This window comes from Botryllus schlosseri, chromosome 16 (genome assembly GCF_051294905.1).
Source record: "Botryllus schlosseri isolate E-star chromosome 16, Bs_hap1, whole genome shotgun sequence".
Taxonomy (NCBI): Eukaryota; Metazoa; Chordata; class Ascidiacea; order Stolidobranchia; family Styelidae; genus Botryllus; species Botryllus schlosseri.
This window is the reverse complement of record NC_137251.1, coordinates 16,435,655-16,457,843: the sequence shown is the minus strand read 5'-3', so window position 1 is coordinate 16,457,843 and position 22,189 is coordinate 16,435,655. Positions and strand designations below refer to the sequence as shown.

General features: G+C 39.8%; 2 protein-coding genes across 3 annotated transcripts in view; one reads left to right on the top strand and one right to left on the bottom strand.

Moving 5' to 3' along the window:
* The window catches only part of LOC145458561 (nondiscriminating glutamyl-tRNA synthetase EARS2, mitochondrial-like), a 205,182-nt gene that overhangs the window by 130,742 nt on the left and 52,251 nt on the right, over positions 1–22,189 (top strand). The gene's annotated exons all lie outside the window — the stretch shown is intronic.
* Positions 484–10,948, bottom strand: LOC145458563 (alpha-1,3-mannosyl-glycoprotein 2-beta-N-acetylglucosaminyltransferase-like). Of its 2 annotated transcripts, none has more exons than XM_080336970.1 (9): positions 10,678–10,948; positions 9,899–10,022; positions 9,440–9,555; positions 8,808–8,975; positions 7,843–7,947; positions 7,228–7,467; positions 4,720–4,860; positions 4,138–4,250; positions 484–1,689 (listed from the first exon to the last, which is right to left on the bottom strand). In XM_080336970.1, the coding sequence occupies exons 1-9, from the start codon at positions 10,840–10,842 to the stop codon at positions 1,419–1,421; spliced, it is 1,443 nt and encodes a 480-aa protein (XP_080193096.1). In that variant the 5' UTR covers positions 10,843–10,948; the 3' UTR covers positions 484–1,418. The 2 variants fall into 2 exon arrangements, with proteins under 2 accessions (XP_080193096.1, XP_080193097.1); XM_080336971.1 differs by having other exon boundaries at positions 10,717–10,948.

Here is a 22,189-nt window from a genome sequence, read left to right as displayed (position 1 = left end):
ACTGTCGGCTTGCCGTTCCACAGTGGTGGTCCGGTCATAGCCCATAAAATTGTTAATAATATACTGAAGTGAATATATTCAGCCCCACTGGCCATCGTCAGGCACAGTGCGTGTACTGAAAGTCTGTAACTTGTAACGGCTATGCTAATTGCTCAAAGCTCGCGCTGGCGATTAGAGAGAGATGTTTGACAGGAGGTAGGTAGATCACCGCGTCGATTAACCATGATCCTTTCACTCTCCTGCAGCGCCTTCAACCAATTAAAGTTTGCTGATAGTGTGCAAGGAATTAGGAAAGACGATGCAAGATCGAATGCATTTTCATTTCGGCATCTCTTCTATCAAACTTTTGAGCGAGACAGGACAAGTAATATTAGCAAACACTTTCTGTCTCCCGTGCATATTAATATTTCCTTTCCTCGCACCATTTTCGCCATCACTTGCTTTCCAGTAGGCCTACGTAAGATCCGTAAAAACGCAACTCGCGAAGCTTGAAACTGTTCTTTTTTTTAGCAACAGTCGTTTGATATCAAATATAATTTCTGGCAGCGGAGTTGAGTTAAATATGTAACTACAATTACAGCAGCCCCTCATAATAAGAAACACGAAAGTATCGCGATAACACATATTACGTTAATAAATATGCAACCAGGTAGCAATGCAGTTATGCCCGCTTGAAAAGAACTCACCTTGTGATAGAGGACAGACCACAGATGTACCAAAAGACGAATATGATACCAAAACACTAATCCTACAATCGTTTGATCATCATAAAACAAAATAGAGCAGCGAGCCTCAATGAGATCATAAGCACATCAAATTTGGCAATATTCAGAAATATATCAAGAAATCAAAACATATTGAATTGAACATATGAAGAAGCTTTAGAACAGACAGACACAATACATAAAATAGTACTAATACACAGTAACTAGGTGTACTGTTGAATGAATAAAGACTGAGGGGATGACATTTCAATGGGAAGTTCTAGACAAAAGTTCAACATGTAAAGTATATCCCTGTCCAACTATTAGCACATTATGGTATTTCGCATGTAAAATCTGAAATACTGCAGTTTTATACCACTAAGACATGCCATATAAATCATAAATCGATATCGGCCTAACACATGTTGTGCAGATTGGGCTCATATCATCACTGTGGTTCAGAGAAGCTTACGTCCGTTTTCACTTTTTTGAAAAAATTAAGTCATCAAATCAATTTTCAATTTCTTTCGACCATATCTTGGCCATGGTTACTTGCAAACAATGTGACAAACATAACTATGGCTGAAAAATTGAAAACTTTACAGGAACCTGATTTTCTCCATTTGAACAATGGACATAATTCCACAGCAACGATATATACATACATACATACATGAAAATATTTGAAAATTGCACTAGAAGTATGTATTGCTACTACGACCATTTCTCGTCGTACCCTTTCCAGTTTTCAGGTGGGCTTATAAATACCCTTCTGCCTTTATAGAGGGTTGTGACAATACCCATATACGCAGTTCTCGGCACGCCGGCTTTAAAATCAGTCATGAGATGTAGTTTTTTCGCAACATCTTTGAAAGTCTGCGCCGTTGCATACTCGATACGAACTTCGCGGGCGTCAGGCATTTTGTTCTCAATTATTTCACCGATGGTTAATAAAGGAAGACCATATACACGCTCCTTGAATGTTCTAAATGAAAAATAGGAAAGATAATTAACCAGATTGCTTATAGCAGTTCCGTTTCTGCTACGTCACAGCAATACAAAGATGCGTGAACAAGAACATAACTGAGAAACAGGCAGTGACAATGGATTTGATTGTTGCGTGCATTCAAACCTGTCAAGGAAATTGATGTCTGAAGGTGCATAACATTCAAGAGGTCACTGGCTTTACAATTTCAAATAGATACTGGCATATATACTGTGATACAGAAATAAACATAAACATAATTATAGAATATAGATCTTTCATAGACATAGATATTAGGGTTGTTCAGATTTGAAAAATTGTCAGGAAACTTCGATGCTTGTGACCCAAATGATGGTTTAGTACATAAAAACACTTTTATGAGCAATTTTGGTCATCTTCATCGTGATCTTCTATCCCCGAAAACTCCCCAAAGATCCACGGGGCAATTCTCCTTACTACTGGATATGTAATGTTGACCACGACACTGGTTTCTAGCTTTTGTGACGTTATCAGTTGAAAAGGGCCGTGTAGAGATAATATATTGCAATAAAATAGCCATGTTTTCAAAATTGTACTTGAATGCAGTCCTATTAAGGCCACATGCATATCGATTTCACTCTGCACAACCTGTCTATCACGCTCATGGGAATCATGTATTGGTTGCACCATTGACATCGGCTTGATTTGGATCGTACATTGAAGAAGCGCCGTTGGGTTGCAATACGTGAACAAATACTGATATTCCCAGCTTGTTTTCAGCCATAAGGTATTATTCAAAGGTATGTAATGTCAGTTATACTTTTCTCAACTTCAAATCATCTGTAAAATACCGAGTTATCTTATTTTATGGTAGACTGCAATTTAGTTGCAGAAGAATGTCTGAAACAAAGCGGATATGGGTTTTGCAGACCAACCATGAACAAGATTCAGGTCTGCCCACTATTTGGTCTGATATTCTGGTCACTATTCGGTCGGATATTTATCTGAGTGTAATAATCACTCCAAGTTACCGACTCTAGATGAGGTTCTACTACATCCGCCATATCTGAAAGAAAATTGCTCCGAAACTACCACAACGCAGGACTGTGTACTTCAAACTGTTGAAAAGGTTGCCAACGTATGGAATATGACAAGAATACCTATAAGGCAAGCGCTGGATATTGTGCTGATGCATTGTTTCAGGCATTTTTCTTTAACTAAATTGCAGTCTACCATAAAATAAGATAACTCTGTATTTTACAGATGTTTTGAAGTTGAGAAAAGTATAACTGACATTACATTCCTTTGAATAATACCTTATGGCTGAAAACTAGCTGGGAATATCAGTATTTGTTAACGGATTGCAACCCAACGGCGCTTCTTCAATGTACGACCCAAATCAAGCCGATGTCAATGGTGCAACTAATACATGATTCCCATGAGTATGACAGACAGGTTTTGCTGAGTAAAAGTGAGATGCATGTGGCCTTTACAGGACTGCATTTAAATACCATTTTGAAAACATATCTATTTTATTGCAATATATCGTCTCTACACGGCCGTTTTCGAATGATAACGTCACAAAAGCTATAAACCGGTGACATGGTCAACACTACAGATCAAGCAGTAAGGAGAATCGCCCCGTGCATCTTTGGGGGCTTTTCGGGGATAGAAGATCACGACGAAGATGACCAAAATTGCTCATATAAGTGTTTTTATGTACTAAACCATCATTTGGGTCACAAGCATCGAAATTTCCTGACAATTTTTCAAATCTGAACGACCCTAATAGATATCTATATTCAGGAAATATTGAAAAACAAAAAATAATTCAATGCAATTATATATATATAAATCCATTATAAAACACTTTATGAATCGATCGTGCTTCACTTCTCAATTCTCATGTAAGAAGTCTAGAAGTGAAACAGCTCAAATTAATCATCTAAACAGGAGTTGTTGCTATGACATGGGTGCGTCAACAAGATCGGTTACTCCATGAATTCTGGACAGCCTTTGATGATAGAACTGGTATTGATGCAAAACAGTATATATAATTGATAAAATTGGACACGGATGTTTGTCTGATCACGAAGCGCCTTTGAAGTTGCCACAAACAAATGTAACATCAAAGGATAAGGTCGGTGAGGCATCAAATTGTGGAGATTGCGTTGAATAGCATACGCCCTATGTCCGTCTTGGCCGCCACGCTTTCAACCATGAATATCAAATTCCGCCATCCTGTGCAACTATTTACTATGATAACACGGAGTTACTATTCCGTTATAGAGATGAGTTACATCTGTCATAGAGAGTAAGGGAGGCATAGATATCCCAGGTTGAAGTGGTAAAAATATAGAACAAGAAAAATTCCATGTCCCACTCGATTAGCTTATGTGTTGATTGAAGATTTATAACTGCAAAACACAGCAAATTGTAGGAAGAAAAACTTAAATATGCTCATCTTACCGATCGTAATTATCTTTGGTAAGGTATGATAGATCTTTTGAAGACCAATCGACCGAATAATCATTCAATTTGATGAACTTCAAGTGACTGTCAAAGAATTGTCCACCGCTCACCTACAACAGCGAGAAATGAAAGAGTCACAATTACCTAGATGAAAATTGAAAGAGGTTTCCTTTAACAATTAACCAATAGGGTAAACCAGGGTTCCCAACATGGAGCACGAGGCTTTTTGAGGAAAGCCATGGAAATATTTGAAAATTATCATCTCTAAAAGAAATAAATTAAAATTTAATAGAAGTAGTAGTACAGCAATAAGTTTAGTTTACAATCAGTTTACTTCCTTCCCCTCACCACCAAACCCAGACATTATTAGAACAAAACAAGCTCAACCATCATCATCAGCTACATATGCAATAACTAATTAATGTAATATTGTGTTTATTATGACGTGTATTTACTTAATTTTATCATCCAACTATAGGTTACTGTATAAACCATTTTTTTATAATTAGAATAATGTTTAGAACTCAATTTTTTATAGGGGCCATTGATTTTTCAACATATTTAAAGGGGGATACATACCCCTGTCTTGCCAAACGTCGAGGTCCTCGAAACCTCTGGTCTTATACAGGCTCTTTCTTTCCTCTGGGCTGGATCCCTCATCCAGTCATCCCAGAATCCAGGAGGCCATTTCGATGACAACTCCTTCTCCCAAATTGATCTCTGAACAAAGAATTTCATCAGATACGAAAAAAGTCATTAGGAGTGAGTACAGGGTTAAAACTTGCAATCTACTTAAATGACTGTCAACTCATTACTGTTTTATTTACTAGTTCTAGTTCTGGTAGCAGACTTTGAACTGTGAGTACTTCTAGTTCTTATTGTGTATTTAAATAAGTTTAGTTGCAAGAAAACTAGAAAACATGTGTCGCTGTTCGGGGTGGATTGTGATGCCGGTGTGATGTTCGTGCCGCCATTACTAGTTCAGTGACATCATGTGACATGTTGAGCTGATGCTCTTCTGTAGAGTCATTACAATTCCAATAAAATACAAATCAATGACTTGCTTCAGAATTCAATCTGGTCAGTTGTGTTTTAATTAGTTCGTTGTGGATTTCTAAAGACCATTAGTTCTAGTTCTAATCGAGCATTTTCAAAATACAATAGTTTGTACTTGTACAAGTCGGAACGAATCATACCAAGGATGGGACCTACAAAAGAACAACCAAACTATCATCAAACATATCATATTTTGGAGTCTAGGCAAGGAAGGAAATGAACACTTCGCATACTGTCTACTGTAAACGCAGAAAATTGATGACAGGAAGCCGGCAATGATTTCCCTGTAAGTTCCAAGAAATGACTGAAATAATTTGAAATCACAGCTGGGGATATTGGTTCCTTCATTTCAAGCATACACTTCTATACTTTTACAGTGAGGAGCAATGGCAGACAATGTAGATAAGTAGTAAGTACTAATATCTAAAACGACATTGTTAAATCATGTGGAGTCAAATCTCAAGCAACATTATCAAATCGTGTAGGAATCTACCTGAAAAGGATTTAATAAGAGTGGATCTACAGATATAAAACTTCTTTAACCAACATTTAGAAAGACGCCAAGATGAAACAGAAAGGAAAGTCGCTAAATAGTACTTCCAATTTCGAATAGTCTCTCTAAAATACAGTAAAATCAGAAAAAGACTTCTAACGAAACTCATCTCTGGTATTACGAATATAAAATATAATAATGCACTACAATGTTGGCCATAAGCACTATCACCAGGAGCATAGGAATGTAAATGAGTTATCTCCAAGTAGAACAACATCAATCGGGATATATTTGCATGCTAAGCAACAAAGACTAGGGCTGTGCAGAATCGAGTACCGGTATCTAAGAGATTCGATTGCATGTATGCTGTGGAAAGTTAAAATATTTATGTACCTTATTTGACCACAAAGAAAATATTGCCAGTTCTGAACCAAATTTATGATAATTCGGTAATTTTAAACCATATTGACAGCATTGCAATTTGTGACAATGCCCTTGGGTTGATCATGACTTCACAGAAATTTCATTCCCACAAACTTGCGTAGATTTGTAATATGTTTTGGATGCTGTGATATGACCAATTGAGGCTAAGGCTTCCACTTTGAGAAAAAACATCGAACTATAATTCACATTGATATTATAACTATTACGGTAGTGTAAAGGTCAGGGTTGTAGCCAAGTCACAAGTCAATCTCACTTTTATAGCTTTGACTCGAGTCATTTTCAATTCGCCACCGAGTCAAGTCCGAGTCCAAGTCATAATGTTGTGACTCGAGTCCGAGTGCAAGCGATTATGTTCACTGTTCAGTTTTGAGTTTAATCCGGTTCAACCCACCTTTTTCAATTCTGCTCGAGTGATATATAGAATGACTCACATTCATAATTTCTAAATAGGTTCCTTGTGGTACAGAATTTGAATATTGCGACGAACAACACATTCATACTCGCGATTTATTCACGCTAAGCTTTTCAACTGACCAGACCATGGCATGTAACTCTGCAATAGGTCAGCACCTTCTTACGCATCCAGAGTGTGCAAAATCGTATAACGATAGCAGATTTTCAATTCTTGCTCGCGGACGTAGTCTGTTCCATTTAAAGGTTCTAGAATCGACTATAATATAACTCGAGCAACCGATTCTTTGTTGGCAAAAAGACCCACTCTCCGTGTATTTCATTAGCGTTGCGTCTCGGGCTATATATTATAGCCAAGCAATTTGTATTACACTAATTGCATTTTTGCTTAACGCTCGCGTTTTGTGAATTCTCTCGTTGTTGTTATACCATTCTTACTTCACACTACCTATTTCATCTTTATATTTCGAATTGCTATCTCCGTATTTACTGACGGCCACTCCCAACGAGGGTCAGTTGAAAAGCTTAGAGTGAATAAATTGCGCATATGAATGTGTTGTCCGTTGCAATATTCATAATATCGTAATTTTCCTCCGTCCTAACAGTTTCTGGTCCTATTTCACACCTTATCAGAACTGATATCGACACAGCTTGGAACAGTCGTAATAAAACCCACGTCTCACCTTCAACAACCAACCCAGTCCTGGGAAGAAATCGCTCCGATACAGCAACTCAGCTCCCTTCTCAGTACCGTCCACAATATCAGTAAGGCCATTGTCATTCCACGCAGACGCGCACCATAAACTGTCGTCTTCATTCAACAGCTTATACATGGCTAGAAAGTAAGAGAGAAAGTCCGGCGAGACTTCTATATCGTCCTCCAAGATAATGATCGCATCTGCCTTGGGAAAGTGCTCGAAAGCCTGTAAAATATATCATCCTTAGAAAATACTTTTGTTACCACAGTTGGATAGCTATAAAATCTTCAGCTTTTACAAGTTGGATTCGAATTCGAATTGTTAAATTCACAAAAATTGGAAACAACAAAAAATCAAGCTCAGTTCAGTTCATATCAGATCATAATTCACTCTAATAAGCATGAAAGTGGGGAATGTCTGTACACCAATCTTGGCTCGTTTCGCACTGTACAGTTCTCCTGTAGCATTTTCAGCAAAACCAGAAATTACATTAGAAATAAAACTAGATAGAAACATTTCCCAAATTAAATTTAGATTACAAGAATTTCGCTCTAATTCCAATTCCAATTAGACAACTAGAATGATCTGGCTCGCACTAACCTGAGTCAGAGCAAATTTGTAGTGGCTCGAGATTTTGTAATATCCCACCATATGACTGCTGACTCCGCCCGGAACCGGTTCAGGGTCGTGCTTCACATATGTTATCTGAAATAATATATTATATTTATTTTATTTTAAATGGCGATACTATCTATTATGCTACTAAAAATCTGTACATTGAATAGATTTCTCATCCTGATAGACTGCATGGGTCCCTAAATTGGGGTCCACAGACTAGTTTTAAGGGTTAGTGCAAGGTCAAATGAAAATCTTAGTGTTTTTGATTCAAGGTCAATAATTTTCTATATAAAAATTTTGCCTATATTTAATCAATTAATCATCCCATATCAAGATATGTTAAAGAATTGAAAGTACAGACGTTTTACTTTCATTAATCAAAAACAGTCTATCCCGACAATTCATTTGACAATCCCAGAAATCTGGAACTGTACTCAAGCAAGGGTTTATCACAAAGCAAATACCTTATCTCGAAGCATCGTATAAGGTTACTTATCGCATCGCCAAGCAAACATCACACAAAACTGAAGGAACTTTAATAATTCATTTTAATGTTATTGCATCATGTCCATTGTCCAATTAATGTCGTTAAAAAAATAAGGCCACAAATGGGGGATCAGGCAAACGCTCCACAATATGTAGGTCTGTACTAGACTACTAACGCAACGAGGATAGACTTTACTTGTGTCATTTAAAATATAGGCCTACTTCCAATGAAACACGCCTTCTGAATTTTGACGACCAGCGATCAGGCCTACCGTGTCTGAGTTGTCTACGCAGCCATAGACTAAGTTTGCATCAGGTTTGAACTGCTGTTAACTAATCTGTTGGCTACTGGCAAGAGCACAATTCGCTTCAGCGTTGGTCTTAAATAACGAATATATCACGGGCAACAGTATAGATTCCTAAACCAGAATATTGGATTTGATAACTAACCACAAACTTACTTTATCTCCATAACCACGAAGAACGGTCTCAGTGTCTTTATGACCGCAATCTTGACTGACGATAACCGGGAACTGATCGACCTTGTCGTCCCGTACCTCAAAGAGCCGATCTAAGCATCGCGACACTGAGGGCCTATTGCACGCCGTGATCACAATCGGAATCACAGTCTGAAAGTCAGAATTAGCCAGCATTACATATTTTGACTAATCAGTTCAAAAGGTGGCCAAGGTTGCTATTGCAGGAACAATATAGAAGAGACTCTTGGAGGTACAGAACTTTAGTTTACAATTGATACATACGGTATATGAATATATTATAAGAATATAATATTCAACAATACGGAAGATTCTTCACTCGAGTTACTTAAGTAGGAGTAGCCTATAATAATGACATAAATTCACAATGTGTCAGCAAAAGCAATATGAATTACGAGGCATCCTCTACTTTAATTCGACGAAAGATGCTAAAACTTGTTGTTCTGATACGTTGATTGCAGTCATTACAGATTTCTTAGGAATTACTGTATATTTCTAAGGGATAATAAAAAGTGATTTGCAACGTTGAACGGTTTATTTTTAGAAATGCGGATGCCAATAAATCAGGAGAAATGGATGGGCAGAAAAATACTCACTTCGTCTTCTGCAACGTGTGGAGATTCCGTTTCCACCACTTTCTCGATCACTTCTTCCTTGACCACCTTTTCCATTTGCTGTGGTGCAGCTGGCTCTTTTGCAATCATCGGAACTTCTGCAAACACAGCGGACTGAAAGATTAATACTGTCACAGCTCGTATCGGAACACAATTATGGCACAGGATAAAATAGCAGTGCTAGTGCTATTGTTACACAAGTACAGGGGTGTTCAACCTTTTTACTATTCACGGCCGCATTTAGATTACATATATGGCATATGGCCGACCTAGACGTTAAATATCCATGTTAAATTGGCTACTGGCGGACTTCACATCGGGGACAGTCCATGTGCTGGTGCCATAACTGCATGTCTGCTTGTTAAATGCTCGTGGCAGTTTCTAATCGTAGGCTGCAGAAATTCCTACATTCTCAAATCAAGAACAGGATAATTATGTTACCTGTAGCTTTCAATTGTGATGAAATCTCGGATCGTAACTTATTAAGTAGGTTGCCACGGTAATCCATGATGTCCGACTTCAACTTTTCTAACGATCTATGATTATCCTTGAGCATCATTGTTACCTAAAGGAAAATAATGACAGAAAATTAAAATTTCGTGGGACTGTAGTGTGAAATCAAAGCAGCTAGGGACCACAACTATACATTAACAAATCAAAATGTTATAGAACAAGATAGTATTCTGTATCATATTGCACAGAGCCCATATTGACACTGGCACGTCATCATTCCAGGGATTATTATTTGCAGATACCATGGGTGGACCCATACAGGACAAGCAAATATTGTATATTGAGTGTGCATCAAAATCCAAAGTAAAATTGGTTTCAAATTTTTGATACACATTGAGGCGTGTGTAACTCAAAAAACCCGGCATTTTCACAGTGAGTCGATCACAGTTATAATTATCGACTGACGTGAGCATTCCATTAGAAGACTTCAAGGGGCTGTTTCAACATTTAGCTGTATTCTAGCGATAACATGCTCTATAATGTAAAGAAAAGGCACAAGAGAGGAAAATTTTTAGCCTAATGTCAATCACATTCATTTCAGGCGAATATATCTACAATTCATTAGATAATTCATGTGAATAGAAATTAATCAATGGTAGCATGATAGGCTATGCAAACTCAAAATATATTTTACATTCTCCAGTATATGAGTATATTGCAGTCCCGACATCTCCATATTTATATTGAGCACCGCTACATTTGCCTACCTTTTGAAGCCTCTCTTGGAGTTGCTCCTGTTGCCTTACCTCTCGAGTGTCAGTAGAAGTGATCCCAGTTCCATAAGCCACATAATACATAAAAATCCATATTGCCGATAAGCATAAGGCCAATACCACCAAATGGTTCACTCTCCAACCACGTCCGTACGACATAACTGCAATTCCAGTAAGAAGTAGTTCACAGACTTTCAATCCCTATCGACTATACATTGGTAGAAATGATGAATATGCCTGTTAAAGATGATATAAGTAACACTCAACACAGGAACCGGTGCTGCATGAATCGGTTGCCGGTGAACCCAGCCCTCGGTGAACCCAGCCTCACAAACCCAGCCTTCGGTGAACCCAGCCCTCGGTGAACTCGGCCCTCGGGAACTTTTGTATTCACAAGCGTGCGGGGGAGATAACGCGACGCTCACATACTCTACTTGTTCTCGAATACTATGGACCTCGGTGAATTCCGCCCCCGAACAATTTTGAATTAAAGCTGGGAGCTGGGATATTAGGGTTGGCGGAGGTAGGATATTAGGGTTGCTGGAGGTGGGATATTAGGGTTGGTGGAGGTGGGATATTAGGGTTGGGGGAGGGGGTATATTAGGGTTGGTGGAGGTGGGATATTAGGGTTGCCGGAGGTGGGATATTAGGGTTGGGGGAGGGGGTATATTAGGGTTGGTGGAGGTGGGATATTAGGGTTGCCGGAGGTGGGATATTAGGGTTGCCGGAGGTGGGATATTAGGGTTGCCGGAGGTGAGATATTAGGGTTGCCGGAGGGGGGATATTAGGGTTGGGGGAGGGGGGATATTAGGGTTGCCGGAGGTGGGATATTAGGGTTGGTGGAGGTGGGATATTAGGGTTGCGGGAGGTGGGATATTAGGGTTGGGGGAGGGGGATATTAGGGTTGCCGGGGGTGGGATATTAGGGGAGGGGGAGGGGGGATATTAGGGTTGCCGGTGAATACAAAATTTCCCGAGGGCGGAATTCACAGAGGGCCGGGTTCACCGAGGTCCGAGTTCACCGAGGGCCGAGTTTGTAAGGCCGCGCTTGGTGCTTGCGCAATCCGTGATCTGATCACGCCATGACTGCGTGATCTACGCATGCCCTGACCTCCTTACAAGATCGACAAATCAGTTGATAATAACATTATCAGTTTAATAATTCATAATAATACTTGTTAATACACTTAATTACAAAAGTTCCCGAGGGCCGAGTTCACCGAGGGCTGGGTTCACCGAGGGCTGGGTTCACCGAGGGCTGGGTTCACCGAGGGCTGGGTTTGTGAGGCTGGGTTCACCGAGGGCTGGGTTCACTGGTAATCCATGAATCATCCAGCACCAGCATAATATCATCGATAGAAATATTTCGTCTGGGGGATAATTTTAAATTTAGAAGGCTATGGAAGTGAAAGCATGTAAATTATCTGCGTATTCTTATTAATCAGGCACCGTTTCTACTACGTGAAGCCTGAGCCTAATCTCCTCCGCTGACCAACACACTATGCAGAGAAGTACGACTTAAGCGAGAACCACTCAGCCCCCCAAGTTGAAATTTGCAACTACTGCGGCATAAAGCACCACCACTGTGATGTATCGTAGTGTCCTATATGGTGTCGAGTGTCGACACAGGCAAATCTCACGCCTCAGTGAAATTGTATCACGTCACAATTTCCATTTGGCTACAGGCAATTTGACGGTCATTTTTGACCGGCTTGCCGAGCATTAAATTTGGTAAAACAGGTATCAATCGAAAGCTGACTCTGCACTGATTACGAAAATATAAATTTTATTCCGCTCGTGGCCCTGGAACTCCCACAATCAGCCTCGAATTTTTCATTGTTAGGAGATTGGCATTGGGACGCAACAATGCTGTCTGGCGAAACGAGAGAGTAGCTCAAGAGAAAAAGAGCCAAACAGCATTGTTGCGTCCCAATGCCAATCTCCATAACAATAAAAAATTCGAGGCTGATTGCGGGGGTTCCAGGGCCACGAGCGGAATAAAATTTATATTTTCGTAATCAGTGCAGAGTCAGCTTTCGATTGATATCCGTTTTACCAAATTTAATGCTCGGCAAGCCGGTCAAAAATGACCGTCAAATTGCCTGTAGCCAAATGGAAATTGTGACGTGATACAATTTCACTGAGGCGTGAGATTCGCCTGTGTCGACACCAGACATGGGGTAATCGCGATTAGTAATCGTAATCGATTACGACGATTACAGCATTTTCAAGTAATCGTAATCGCAATCGATTACATTCGAAAAAATTCCGAAGTAATCGTAATCGTAATCGACTACTTCCCATATCTAATCGATTTCTTTGTGAAATGCCGATTACTTTTTATTTGTACAAGGACTATGAAATGAACTGAATATTCGTGAACAAGGAAGAGAAGTTATACCAGTTACGTGATAGCACTAACGTCTGATTTTCAAATGCCATTGCTCATTATTACGTCAGAAGTAGCCTATAGCTTTGCTAGTCATTGCGTAAGAAGTATCCACAGTAAATAGATATTCGATGTACGACTGTACGTTAGGGTTGTTCAGAATTGACCGACTTTCAAAAAGTCTAGGTTTTCAGTCCGTTTCCCATGCCTTATACCTTAAAAACAAATTCTGGCTACTTTTTTTTGTAATTCATCCCCTGCATCCGTGTGCACATTGCCGTTTTTTCATGCACCAAAAAAATTCTTCGGAATTAGGGGATTCCCCCGTTGTGAGTGACTCGACAGGAACTGCAGGTGTTCTCATTGACGTGAAGCGTATGTGCTAGGGTTGTTGACGCGCTAGGCACGGCAGTGAAATGGGAATCATTGATTAGTCAGGTGTTTTGCTGCTTTGTTGTTAAAGAACTGTGTTTACGATTGAAGTGCAGGACTTGCCCGGTGGCTTTTTGACGTACGCTGTCAGCGAGTCTAGCGCAGGATTAGTGATTATAGTATTGTAGCAGTATTGCATTATTCGATCTAATGGACCAGATACTCTTTCCTGTCTACTGGAATAGAAAACAAAGCTTGTAAATGTCTTTTCCAGTGACTGTGCAAAACAGCCAATCGGTTGCTCAGATTTTGATGTTAGTTCCTAAGAAAGCAATGTACTGGTAGGAGTATTTCTAATTTAGGAATATTTATCTTCCAGAATCAATAACTGGATCTAATCCGGCTATTCTTGCACAAGTTGTGCAGTACGGTATGTGTTTGACCTGAGAGAACTGAAATGTTTCCAACTAATCTTTGTTGCTTGACTGAGTTGATGTGTATTTATTTTTCTAGGATTAGCTCTAGTGCGAAATGTCTGAAAAAAAATTGTCATCTAGTGCAATAGTATCAAAGAAAACTAGAAGATCACGGTCGCAGACACAACGTTTCGTAGTTGGGCCATCTGAGGAAACATTACGGGATCGAAGCTGCCCACTGTTAGGAAAGTTATGCAGTATGTGTTACACCTAAGAGAGCATTCATATGCGAAAAATGAACCAGTAAAGTTACACATCCAGGACGTAGGAGATGAAGTAATACGTTTTTGGTTCCTGACTGCCACAAAGACCATCACGCAAGTCAATGCCAATGAAAGATTAGAGACAGAAAACAGAAAACAAATGGCTGTCACTAAAGGAATCTGCAGGCCAGCAATATGTATCAAGAAAACAGAGCGACTTTGAAGCCAAGCCGAGTAAGCTATAGGCATAGGAGCCCCTGACGCGATGGCGACAATTGAAGCAAGTACACTTCTTTCCCGCGAATACATAACATTTTATCAGGATCAAAGGGGTCCGTGATTAGCAACGATTGGTGGCAAAGATACCGTGTTGAAAGTGAAAATCACGTAACAAAAAAGACGGACCATGAGTGTGAGAGAGTGCACCAGAATCAAGTAGCGAAGGTGAATTTACAGAGAGCTCATCTATATCTTCGCAGATAGCTGACACTTCCCACAGCAGTGATTTTGAAGTGGCACAGACGACATCTGGTCATTCCTTTAAATTTGTGACTCTAAAAGCGCCTGTAAACCTATACAACGAAAAAGACCTATGCCAGGTTTTTGATCGCTTGAAAGTCAGCGATAATGCTGCTACCATGATAACTGCAGCACTGATTAAAGCTTGCGATGGTGAATCTAATGACTTTTATCTTTCAAGATCTGGAACCTATCAACAACGCATTGCAAATCGTTTTAAAATTTTTAAGTCTATTTTTGAAAAAATAGCAAACGATCCACCAAAGCACATTGCATTGCACTAGGATACAAAGCTCACTAGAAGTCGTTTCGGAGGGAAATTTGAGGCCTTGGCAGTGCTGGCATAGTCTGCGTATTCCAACGCATTTGAGAAAGGCAAACTTCTTGGCAATCGAACTCTGGAGAGTGCTACAGGAAAAGCACAGGCTGATCTGTCATTTGAACTGCTTTAACTTTATAATTTAACAAATAATGTCAGAGCTCTTGTGTTTGACACAACACCCTCAAACAATGGAAAAAAAAGGGTGCGGTTCTGTTACTTGAAGAATTGATAAACAGGAAAGTTTTCTACTTCTGCTTGTCGCCATCATATTCATGAACTAGTCATCCGGGGAGGTCTGGAAGTGAAGTGTGTTTGGATCTGCGACCACAGGCCCTGAAAACACGGATTTTAATACCTTCCAAGAAGTGGAAAGATATTGATCAATTAAGAAGCTCTAAAACATTTCAGTTTGATGAATGCAGCTGGTTGGCGATCACAGCTGATGAAGCTAAGCAAGAAATAATTCCACTGACGAAGCCATATAATGGAAAGCAGAAAGAAGTCTTGATAAGAAATGACTACAGAGAATGTGCAACAGGCACCTTGGCGATTGTAGCTGCCCAATATATTGATAATCGTTTTCGCAAGCCTGGTGCTACTAATAGCACTGGATGGATGAGTCAAGTGCTGTACTGTCAAAAAATGTTCATGTGGAGAGAGCAAATGGGCTATTCTGAAGAGTTCATTAGAAAGTTGCCCTGTTTTATGTCCCAGCTTGGTTGAAAACTGGTAATGCATGTGACGCACAGTATATTGATCTCAAATTCCTTCATGGCATGACAGACTTTTCATTGTGCGATTTCACAGTTGCTGATGTGGCATATAAAAAGATGCGAGAACATCATTGGCATCTCACCGAGGAAGCGGTGGTATCAACAATGTTCTCGGCTAAACCAAAGATTTCTGACAAAGTGAAGGAAGCGATGGCTACTAAATTGCTGTAATGCCAATCCTTGAACAATTTCGCAGCGGTAGGCTATACCTCTGAGTCTAATCTCTGACTCTGTCTCTGAGTCAATGAGTATGGTTGCTTTAATTGAACCGGAATCATGGTTTCTATTCAATGCTATACATGTCGAACATGATTGGTTTAGTCTTCCAGTTTCGGAATGGCATACTGATTCGCATTTCGTGACTGCTCAAGAATTTGTGAGTAGCGTTGAAATAGTTAACGGCGCAGCAGAGCGTTTGGTGAAATTGAATACCGACTTTGATGCTTTCAAAACAGATGACAAAGAACAGCGAGCGAGCCTCTTACAAGCCGTGGAAGATCACGGGAACAGATATGCCGATTTCTCTAAAGCAACCATTTCATCCGGACCTGATTTAAGTAGTATTTGCCAAGTTGATCTGTCTTTTTGCCTTTTTGTTTCGTTTCCTTTGAACAATGTGATGTTTATAATGTGGCTGTGAGTGAATGATACATTTACAGTTGTATTCTTGCACGTGGTGATCCCGGCAATTGATGAACAATCTCGGGTAGGGTTGAGGAGTGTAGGATAGGTGATCCAACAAAATGACTATCAGTTTTAGGCAGTTTTGAGGAGTTCTAAGGCAGTGTGGGACATGAAAATGGTGTCCTGAACTGACAATACTTTCTATAGTGAGGTTATGTAGCACTCCAACCGCAATAGCTACATAAAACCAGCTTATATATGACGTTTTACTAGCCTAGTCCGAATTGCGACACTCAAATTTTAGGGGAATCCCCTATTTTTAGCCGATATTCTTCCAGCTCAATGTGCACACGGATGCAAGGGATGAATTACGAAAAAAAGTACCTAGAATATGTTTTTATGGTATAAGGCATGGGAATCGGACTGAAAACCACGACATTTTGAAAGTCGATCAATTCTGAACAACCCTACTGTACGTACATAAGTGTGATTGTAAGAACACCCGCTATGCTGTTTATCAGCTTATGAACACGTTCCACGCGCCATAGTACCTCGCAGCAGGATAATTAATCACCACTTTGCGATTTGATGTTTGGTTATGCTTAGTTAAACGCAGTTTGACCGTTGCTGATTGGCGAGCAGTAGGCCTATGTAGTACGTACGTACACCGGACAAAGATTTGAAATTTTGTACTCGTCAAATAAAACGAAGCATTAAACATCAACAGCTGCTGATATATATGATAACCAAGGCGTTTTTGCCGTTTCTCGTAACGGCATCTTGCAGTACATTATCTGTCTTTAGTTGAAGACAGAGTTGTATGTTCTCTTCATGTTATTCTCATATGACTTTACCTGAAACGGGCGCCAATCGTTATTTCACTATTCTTTACTCAACATAGGGACCTGCCGCCATAGCCACGGGCATCTATATCATGTTAGCGTGGGATATAGCTAGAATCAGAACCAAAACAGCAATTTGTCCCCCAGTCCAAACCTTGGTATTTGGTCATCATAGGGTGATTTTTTTCAAGTTGAAGACTTGACGTCGTCAATAACATTGATAATTGCATTATATTATTATTAATTTTTAATCCTCTCTCTGCCCCCCGATGGTCAGATTTACGTCTGGTATCTTGTTATAATCACTTCAGGGTATGTTGTTAATTCATGGCCTCCGGTCTGTTATATAATCAAAAGATATTGTTGTATCCCAAACGTAGCAGACTACAAGAAAAAACTTTCGTGAGACGCACACACAAATTGTCATGTCTTGAATGCTCCGTGGGTGTCCGGGAGTGGCATTTGCATTGTGGGCTCAGATTGGAAGGACCATACTATTAGTCACACCCACCCAGCGCGGCTATTGACAATGGGCACATACATTAAGTTTCGGCTAAGGTCTTTCTTTTAGTAGCACACTTCGTGAAGTCGCGAGTTGGTCGAAACTGCATATGCCTTTTGGTGTGTCGTGGCACGGTATTGACTGGAACCTAAATGCATATTACTATAAATCAGGGTTGCTTTTAAAACAAAGATCAATTTAAAGCAGACATTTAAAAGAAGGCCCTTGTTTAGAACATGTTTTTTATAGCTTTTTTTTTAAGCAATGACGTCACCAATGTGGTTTGACATTGACAATTGAAAATATAGGGTAAATATAGCTCCATTGACGAAATATCTTTAATATAACTGTTGAACCGACTATTTTGAGGGGTTCCAGCCCTCCTATATCGATGTATGTCGGCTAAATCGGGTGGCAATTGTCCGTACTCTCATACAACATGTTTTTTCGAAAGTATTTACACAAATATGGCATAATTTTACAACTTGAAAAAACATAATTTTTAAGGTAATTAAATCTCTCGAAAATACTCTATAATTTATGTTGGCTTACGAAATACTTTTGAGTCCCACTCGAGCTCGCTCCCCACCCAATTGGGAAATTTGGGGTGCGGCAGTCATGGACCTGGCAAGAATGCAAATCGTTGGGTGCGATATATCGTCTACTATAAAAATGGGCAATATGTACACATTATGACGTAACAAGCAAATGACGCATCTTTTAAAAGGAAGTTTGTTATCTCATTAGGCCTTTTCAGCCCAATCCATATATTGTCTTCCAATATAACTTCTAAGATGCAATATAAATGTAATCGTGAGTAATCGTGATTACTTTTCCAATGTAATCGTAATCGTAATCGACTACTTCCTGATTTTGCTGTAATCGTAATCGTAATCGTAATCGCGTCATTCAGAAGTAATCGTAATCGCAATCGATTACATTCATGAAGTAATCACCCCATGTCTGGTCGACACCATATAGGACACTATGATATTATGGATGTATCAACAAGTTTGAGCTATCGGTCATGGCCGCTATATTTCAAATGTCACACGTAGTATTTTCGTGAAAGCAGATCACAGCCTAGATTCCTAGAAGACTGCATCATCATTTTATCATTTTACATGTGATTTTGGTCACATACCACGGAATTTCAACATTGACTTATGTACAGTGGGATAAAGAATGAGCGTCGCATCTTGAAATCTGAACGAATAAAACAGGCCTACTTGACACGCATATTGACACACCAAGCGTAGCAATTTACAACGTAAAGTTGTTGTAAATTGCTATGCACCGAGTGTCAACTTTATCGCAGGTCGCGAATAGGGCCAAGATTCGACGATGGAGATTCTCGCTAAGCCAAAATAGCAGGATCGACTCAAATGCAGTGGAACAAATAGTGTGCGTCTCATCTTGAAATCTGAACGAATAAAACAAATATCTGACAGCAATGTTCTCAACCGAGGGTCCGCGAACAATTTTCAGGGGGTCCACGAAAGCCTCTAAATTTGCAAAATGGTTAAACCTAATTTGTATTTCTTTAAATTAGGCCACTCACGCGGCAGTTTCACTTCATCGCTGTTAAAACTTCAGGACTGGCATCAACAGAAGCAACGACGTTTTGTTTTGGTTTGTGGTAAAATATAAAAGTCGCATGTAGTGCAGATCAATCAGGGTGACTTCGAAATGTTTGCAAAACCCATTTTCTCCTGTGATATATATACATAACCAGTAATTCCGGAATAACTTATAAGAAGAGGTGCTTGATAGAAACGACTATATAGGCTGGACGTTATATATGTTCATTAAAAAATAAGTTTCTCAATTTTGGTGCCATATATACTGCGATCATACCCAATTACAGTGGCGGCTCGTGACAATATCGGGTGGTGGGGCAAGGGATGCACGCGATTTTAATTGTATAAATGACGCCACAATAGTGTATTCCTACGTGAAAATGTGACTTCGTGGTGGTCACACACGGTTTGTATGGGGTATAGACATTAGGCATGGTTAATATAGCTTACGTATTTCAAATTATTCGAAAGAAAATATTAAGTACAGTAGTTGATACCTGCATATTGTAACATTGTATTAGTAGGCCTATTGCGCGCGGCGTGATTTCATAGTTGTTTGTTTGTTTTATTACATCATTGGCGCTTATCGCTATTATAGTCGGTTGCGCCCAGTACATCAATTTCATAAATGTGCTTTTTGCTCCTGGAACGCGATCTTTAGCTGCTATCTTTCAAGAGTTCGGCTCTCTCTTCGTCTGGGCTTTTCAATGCGCTGTATTACAGCGGGATCGGCGATGAGGAGCCCAGATAAACCTCCGACACATAGAAACATGGCAGAGCCGTGACTCGAACCACCAACCATTGGTGTCGTGACTGCAGTGTTTTAACCAACTGCGCCACTCGCTTCATAGTTGCAAAACGTTTAATGACGAGCTCATTGAAATCTGGAATACCCAGAATGAGAGCGTTGAGAATCATGAGCACATCTAACGCATCGAGCCTAATTACTTCAGCAAAGTTGAAAGAAAGCGATTCTTCAACTATAGGAATTGAGGAATAGGCTGATCTAGTCATCAGCTGTTAGCCGTCATCGAAAACGAACTAGCTATCCCGCTTGACAGGGGGTTGTAAGCAAATGGCTTGAAGGCCACAATTTCACGGTGAAATTGATATTGGAGAATATAAAATAAAGTAAATATTTTAATGTAAACCGAGAATCTTAGTAAACTGTTCCATGAGATCATCATCTCATCCCCTATCTCAGTATGAAACTCAGTTAAAATTAGCACATACCAACACTGGCTTTTGCGTGAAATCCGCAATGCGGTAGTTAGGCCTATCTGTCAGATATCTCTACCATACTCGACCTCGATAACGAAATTACAGCCCTAATCATTGAGCGTCAACCTCGGGACTTGGCACAGCTTCGTTACTAAAATCAAGACATACTGTCCAAAAGCTCATCACCGATCTAGATACGGAGTATGCCTATCGTTAAAATCAATAAAGACCAATACCGGTTTTGCGTAAAATCTGTTAGCGATAAATGACGAGTCAGCTCTCACTCGACTTAGAAATGAAATTACCACCACATAGTTCGGTGATAAACTTAAAACTTGGTACAGCGTTCGTTATAATATTAAGACTTACTATGCCAAATGTCATCACCGATATCGGTATGGAACATCGTCAAAATCAATGGAGACCAATACCCGCTTTTGAGTAAAATCTGTTTGCGATACAAGACGGATCAGCACACAGTCAACTTTGGAAACGAAATTACTACCCTAAACTTTAAGTAGCAACCCTGAAACTTGGAGCAGTGTTAAATACGACCATCACGACATAACATACCAAGTTTCAAGAATTATAATGTTGCGAAACACCGTCAAAATCGCCTTATACCAGCAAAGGTCGACCCAACGCATAGGACGGTAACATAGTTCAGGTTTATATACCATTGTTACATCACACTGGCAGGGCGACTTGTCAAGTTGCCCCGGTTGCTCGGTAATTAGATGAATAAGAGAGAGTAGTTCACCGTTTCTTTATTATGAGCGGCTTTGAGAGAACAGACAGTGAAAGCTTATTATGAGCGCTACCGGGGCAAGCCCCGGTTAAGCATTTACAAAGCGAAAACACAGAAGATAATTCGATTTTCGTAGAGACTTCGCTATATATGGGCATTTACAAGCGAAAGCACAAAAAGAATGCGATTTTTGCCGTGATTTCGCTATATATTGATTGCTGAGCGTATATAAATAGTAAATCATTGTTATTGAACAGAATTTTAGGTGGGGCAATGCCCCAGTTGCCCTATAGGACGAGCCGCCACTGCCCAATTACCCAAATGTCTCATCGGAAGCGTTACGCGATTCGCCATCACCTATATTGGCGGAAGTGGATATTCGGGCCTCGTTCATACCATATCCAAAACGCGGATTTTCGAGACACGATCACATATTTCAAGAAATCCAGCTACGCTGCTTGTCCGAGGGACCTCGCACAGTTAGTTGGTGAGTGAGCGCAGACTCGTGAAAACTTAGAGGGAGCATTAATTGCTTCACAAGGGTTGTGTTTAAAACAAAAATCAATTAAAAACAAACATGTTTAAAACAAGGCCAATTGTTTAAAACATGTTTCTTTTTTAAGCCATGACGCCACGCATATTCCGTGAGGTCATAGTGACCCAAATATCTTTAACCAGGACTACATCCTCTTACAGCATTTTTATGGTCGGCGGTCATCATCATCAGAACATTCATTCCGAACCAAAGATCTATATGTACGTACTATAGCTCTGGAACCGACTATTTCGAGGGTTCAAATCACCCCATGTTGTAGCCTATAAGTCGGCTATATCGAGTGGTAATCGTCGTCCGTAGGCTCATACACAACGTGTTTTTGGAAAGTATTTATAAAATTATGGCATAATTAAACAATTTAAATAAGCGCAATTTTTTTT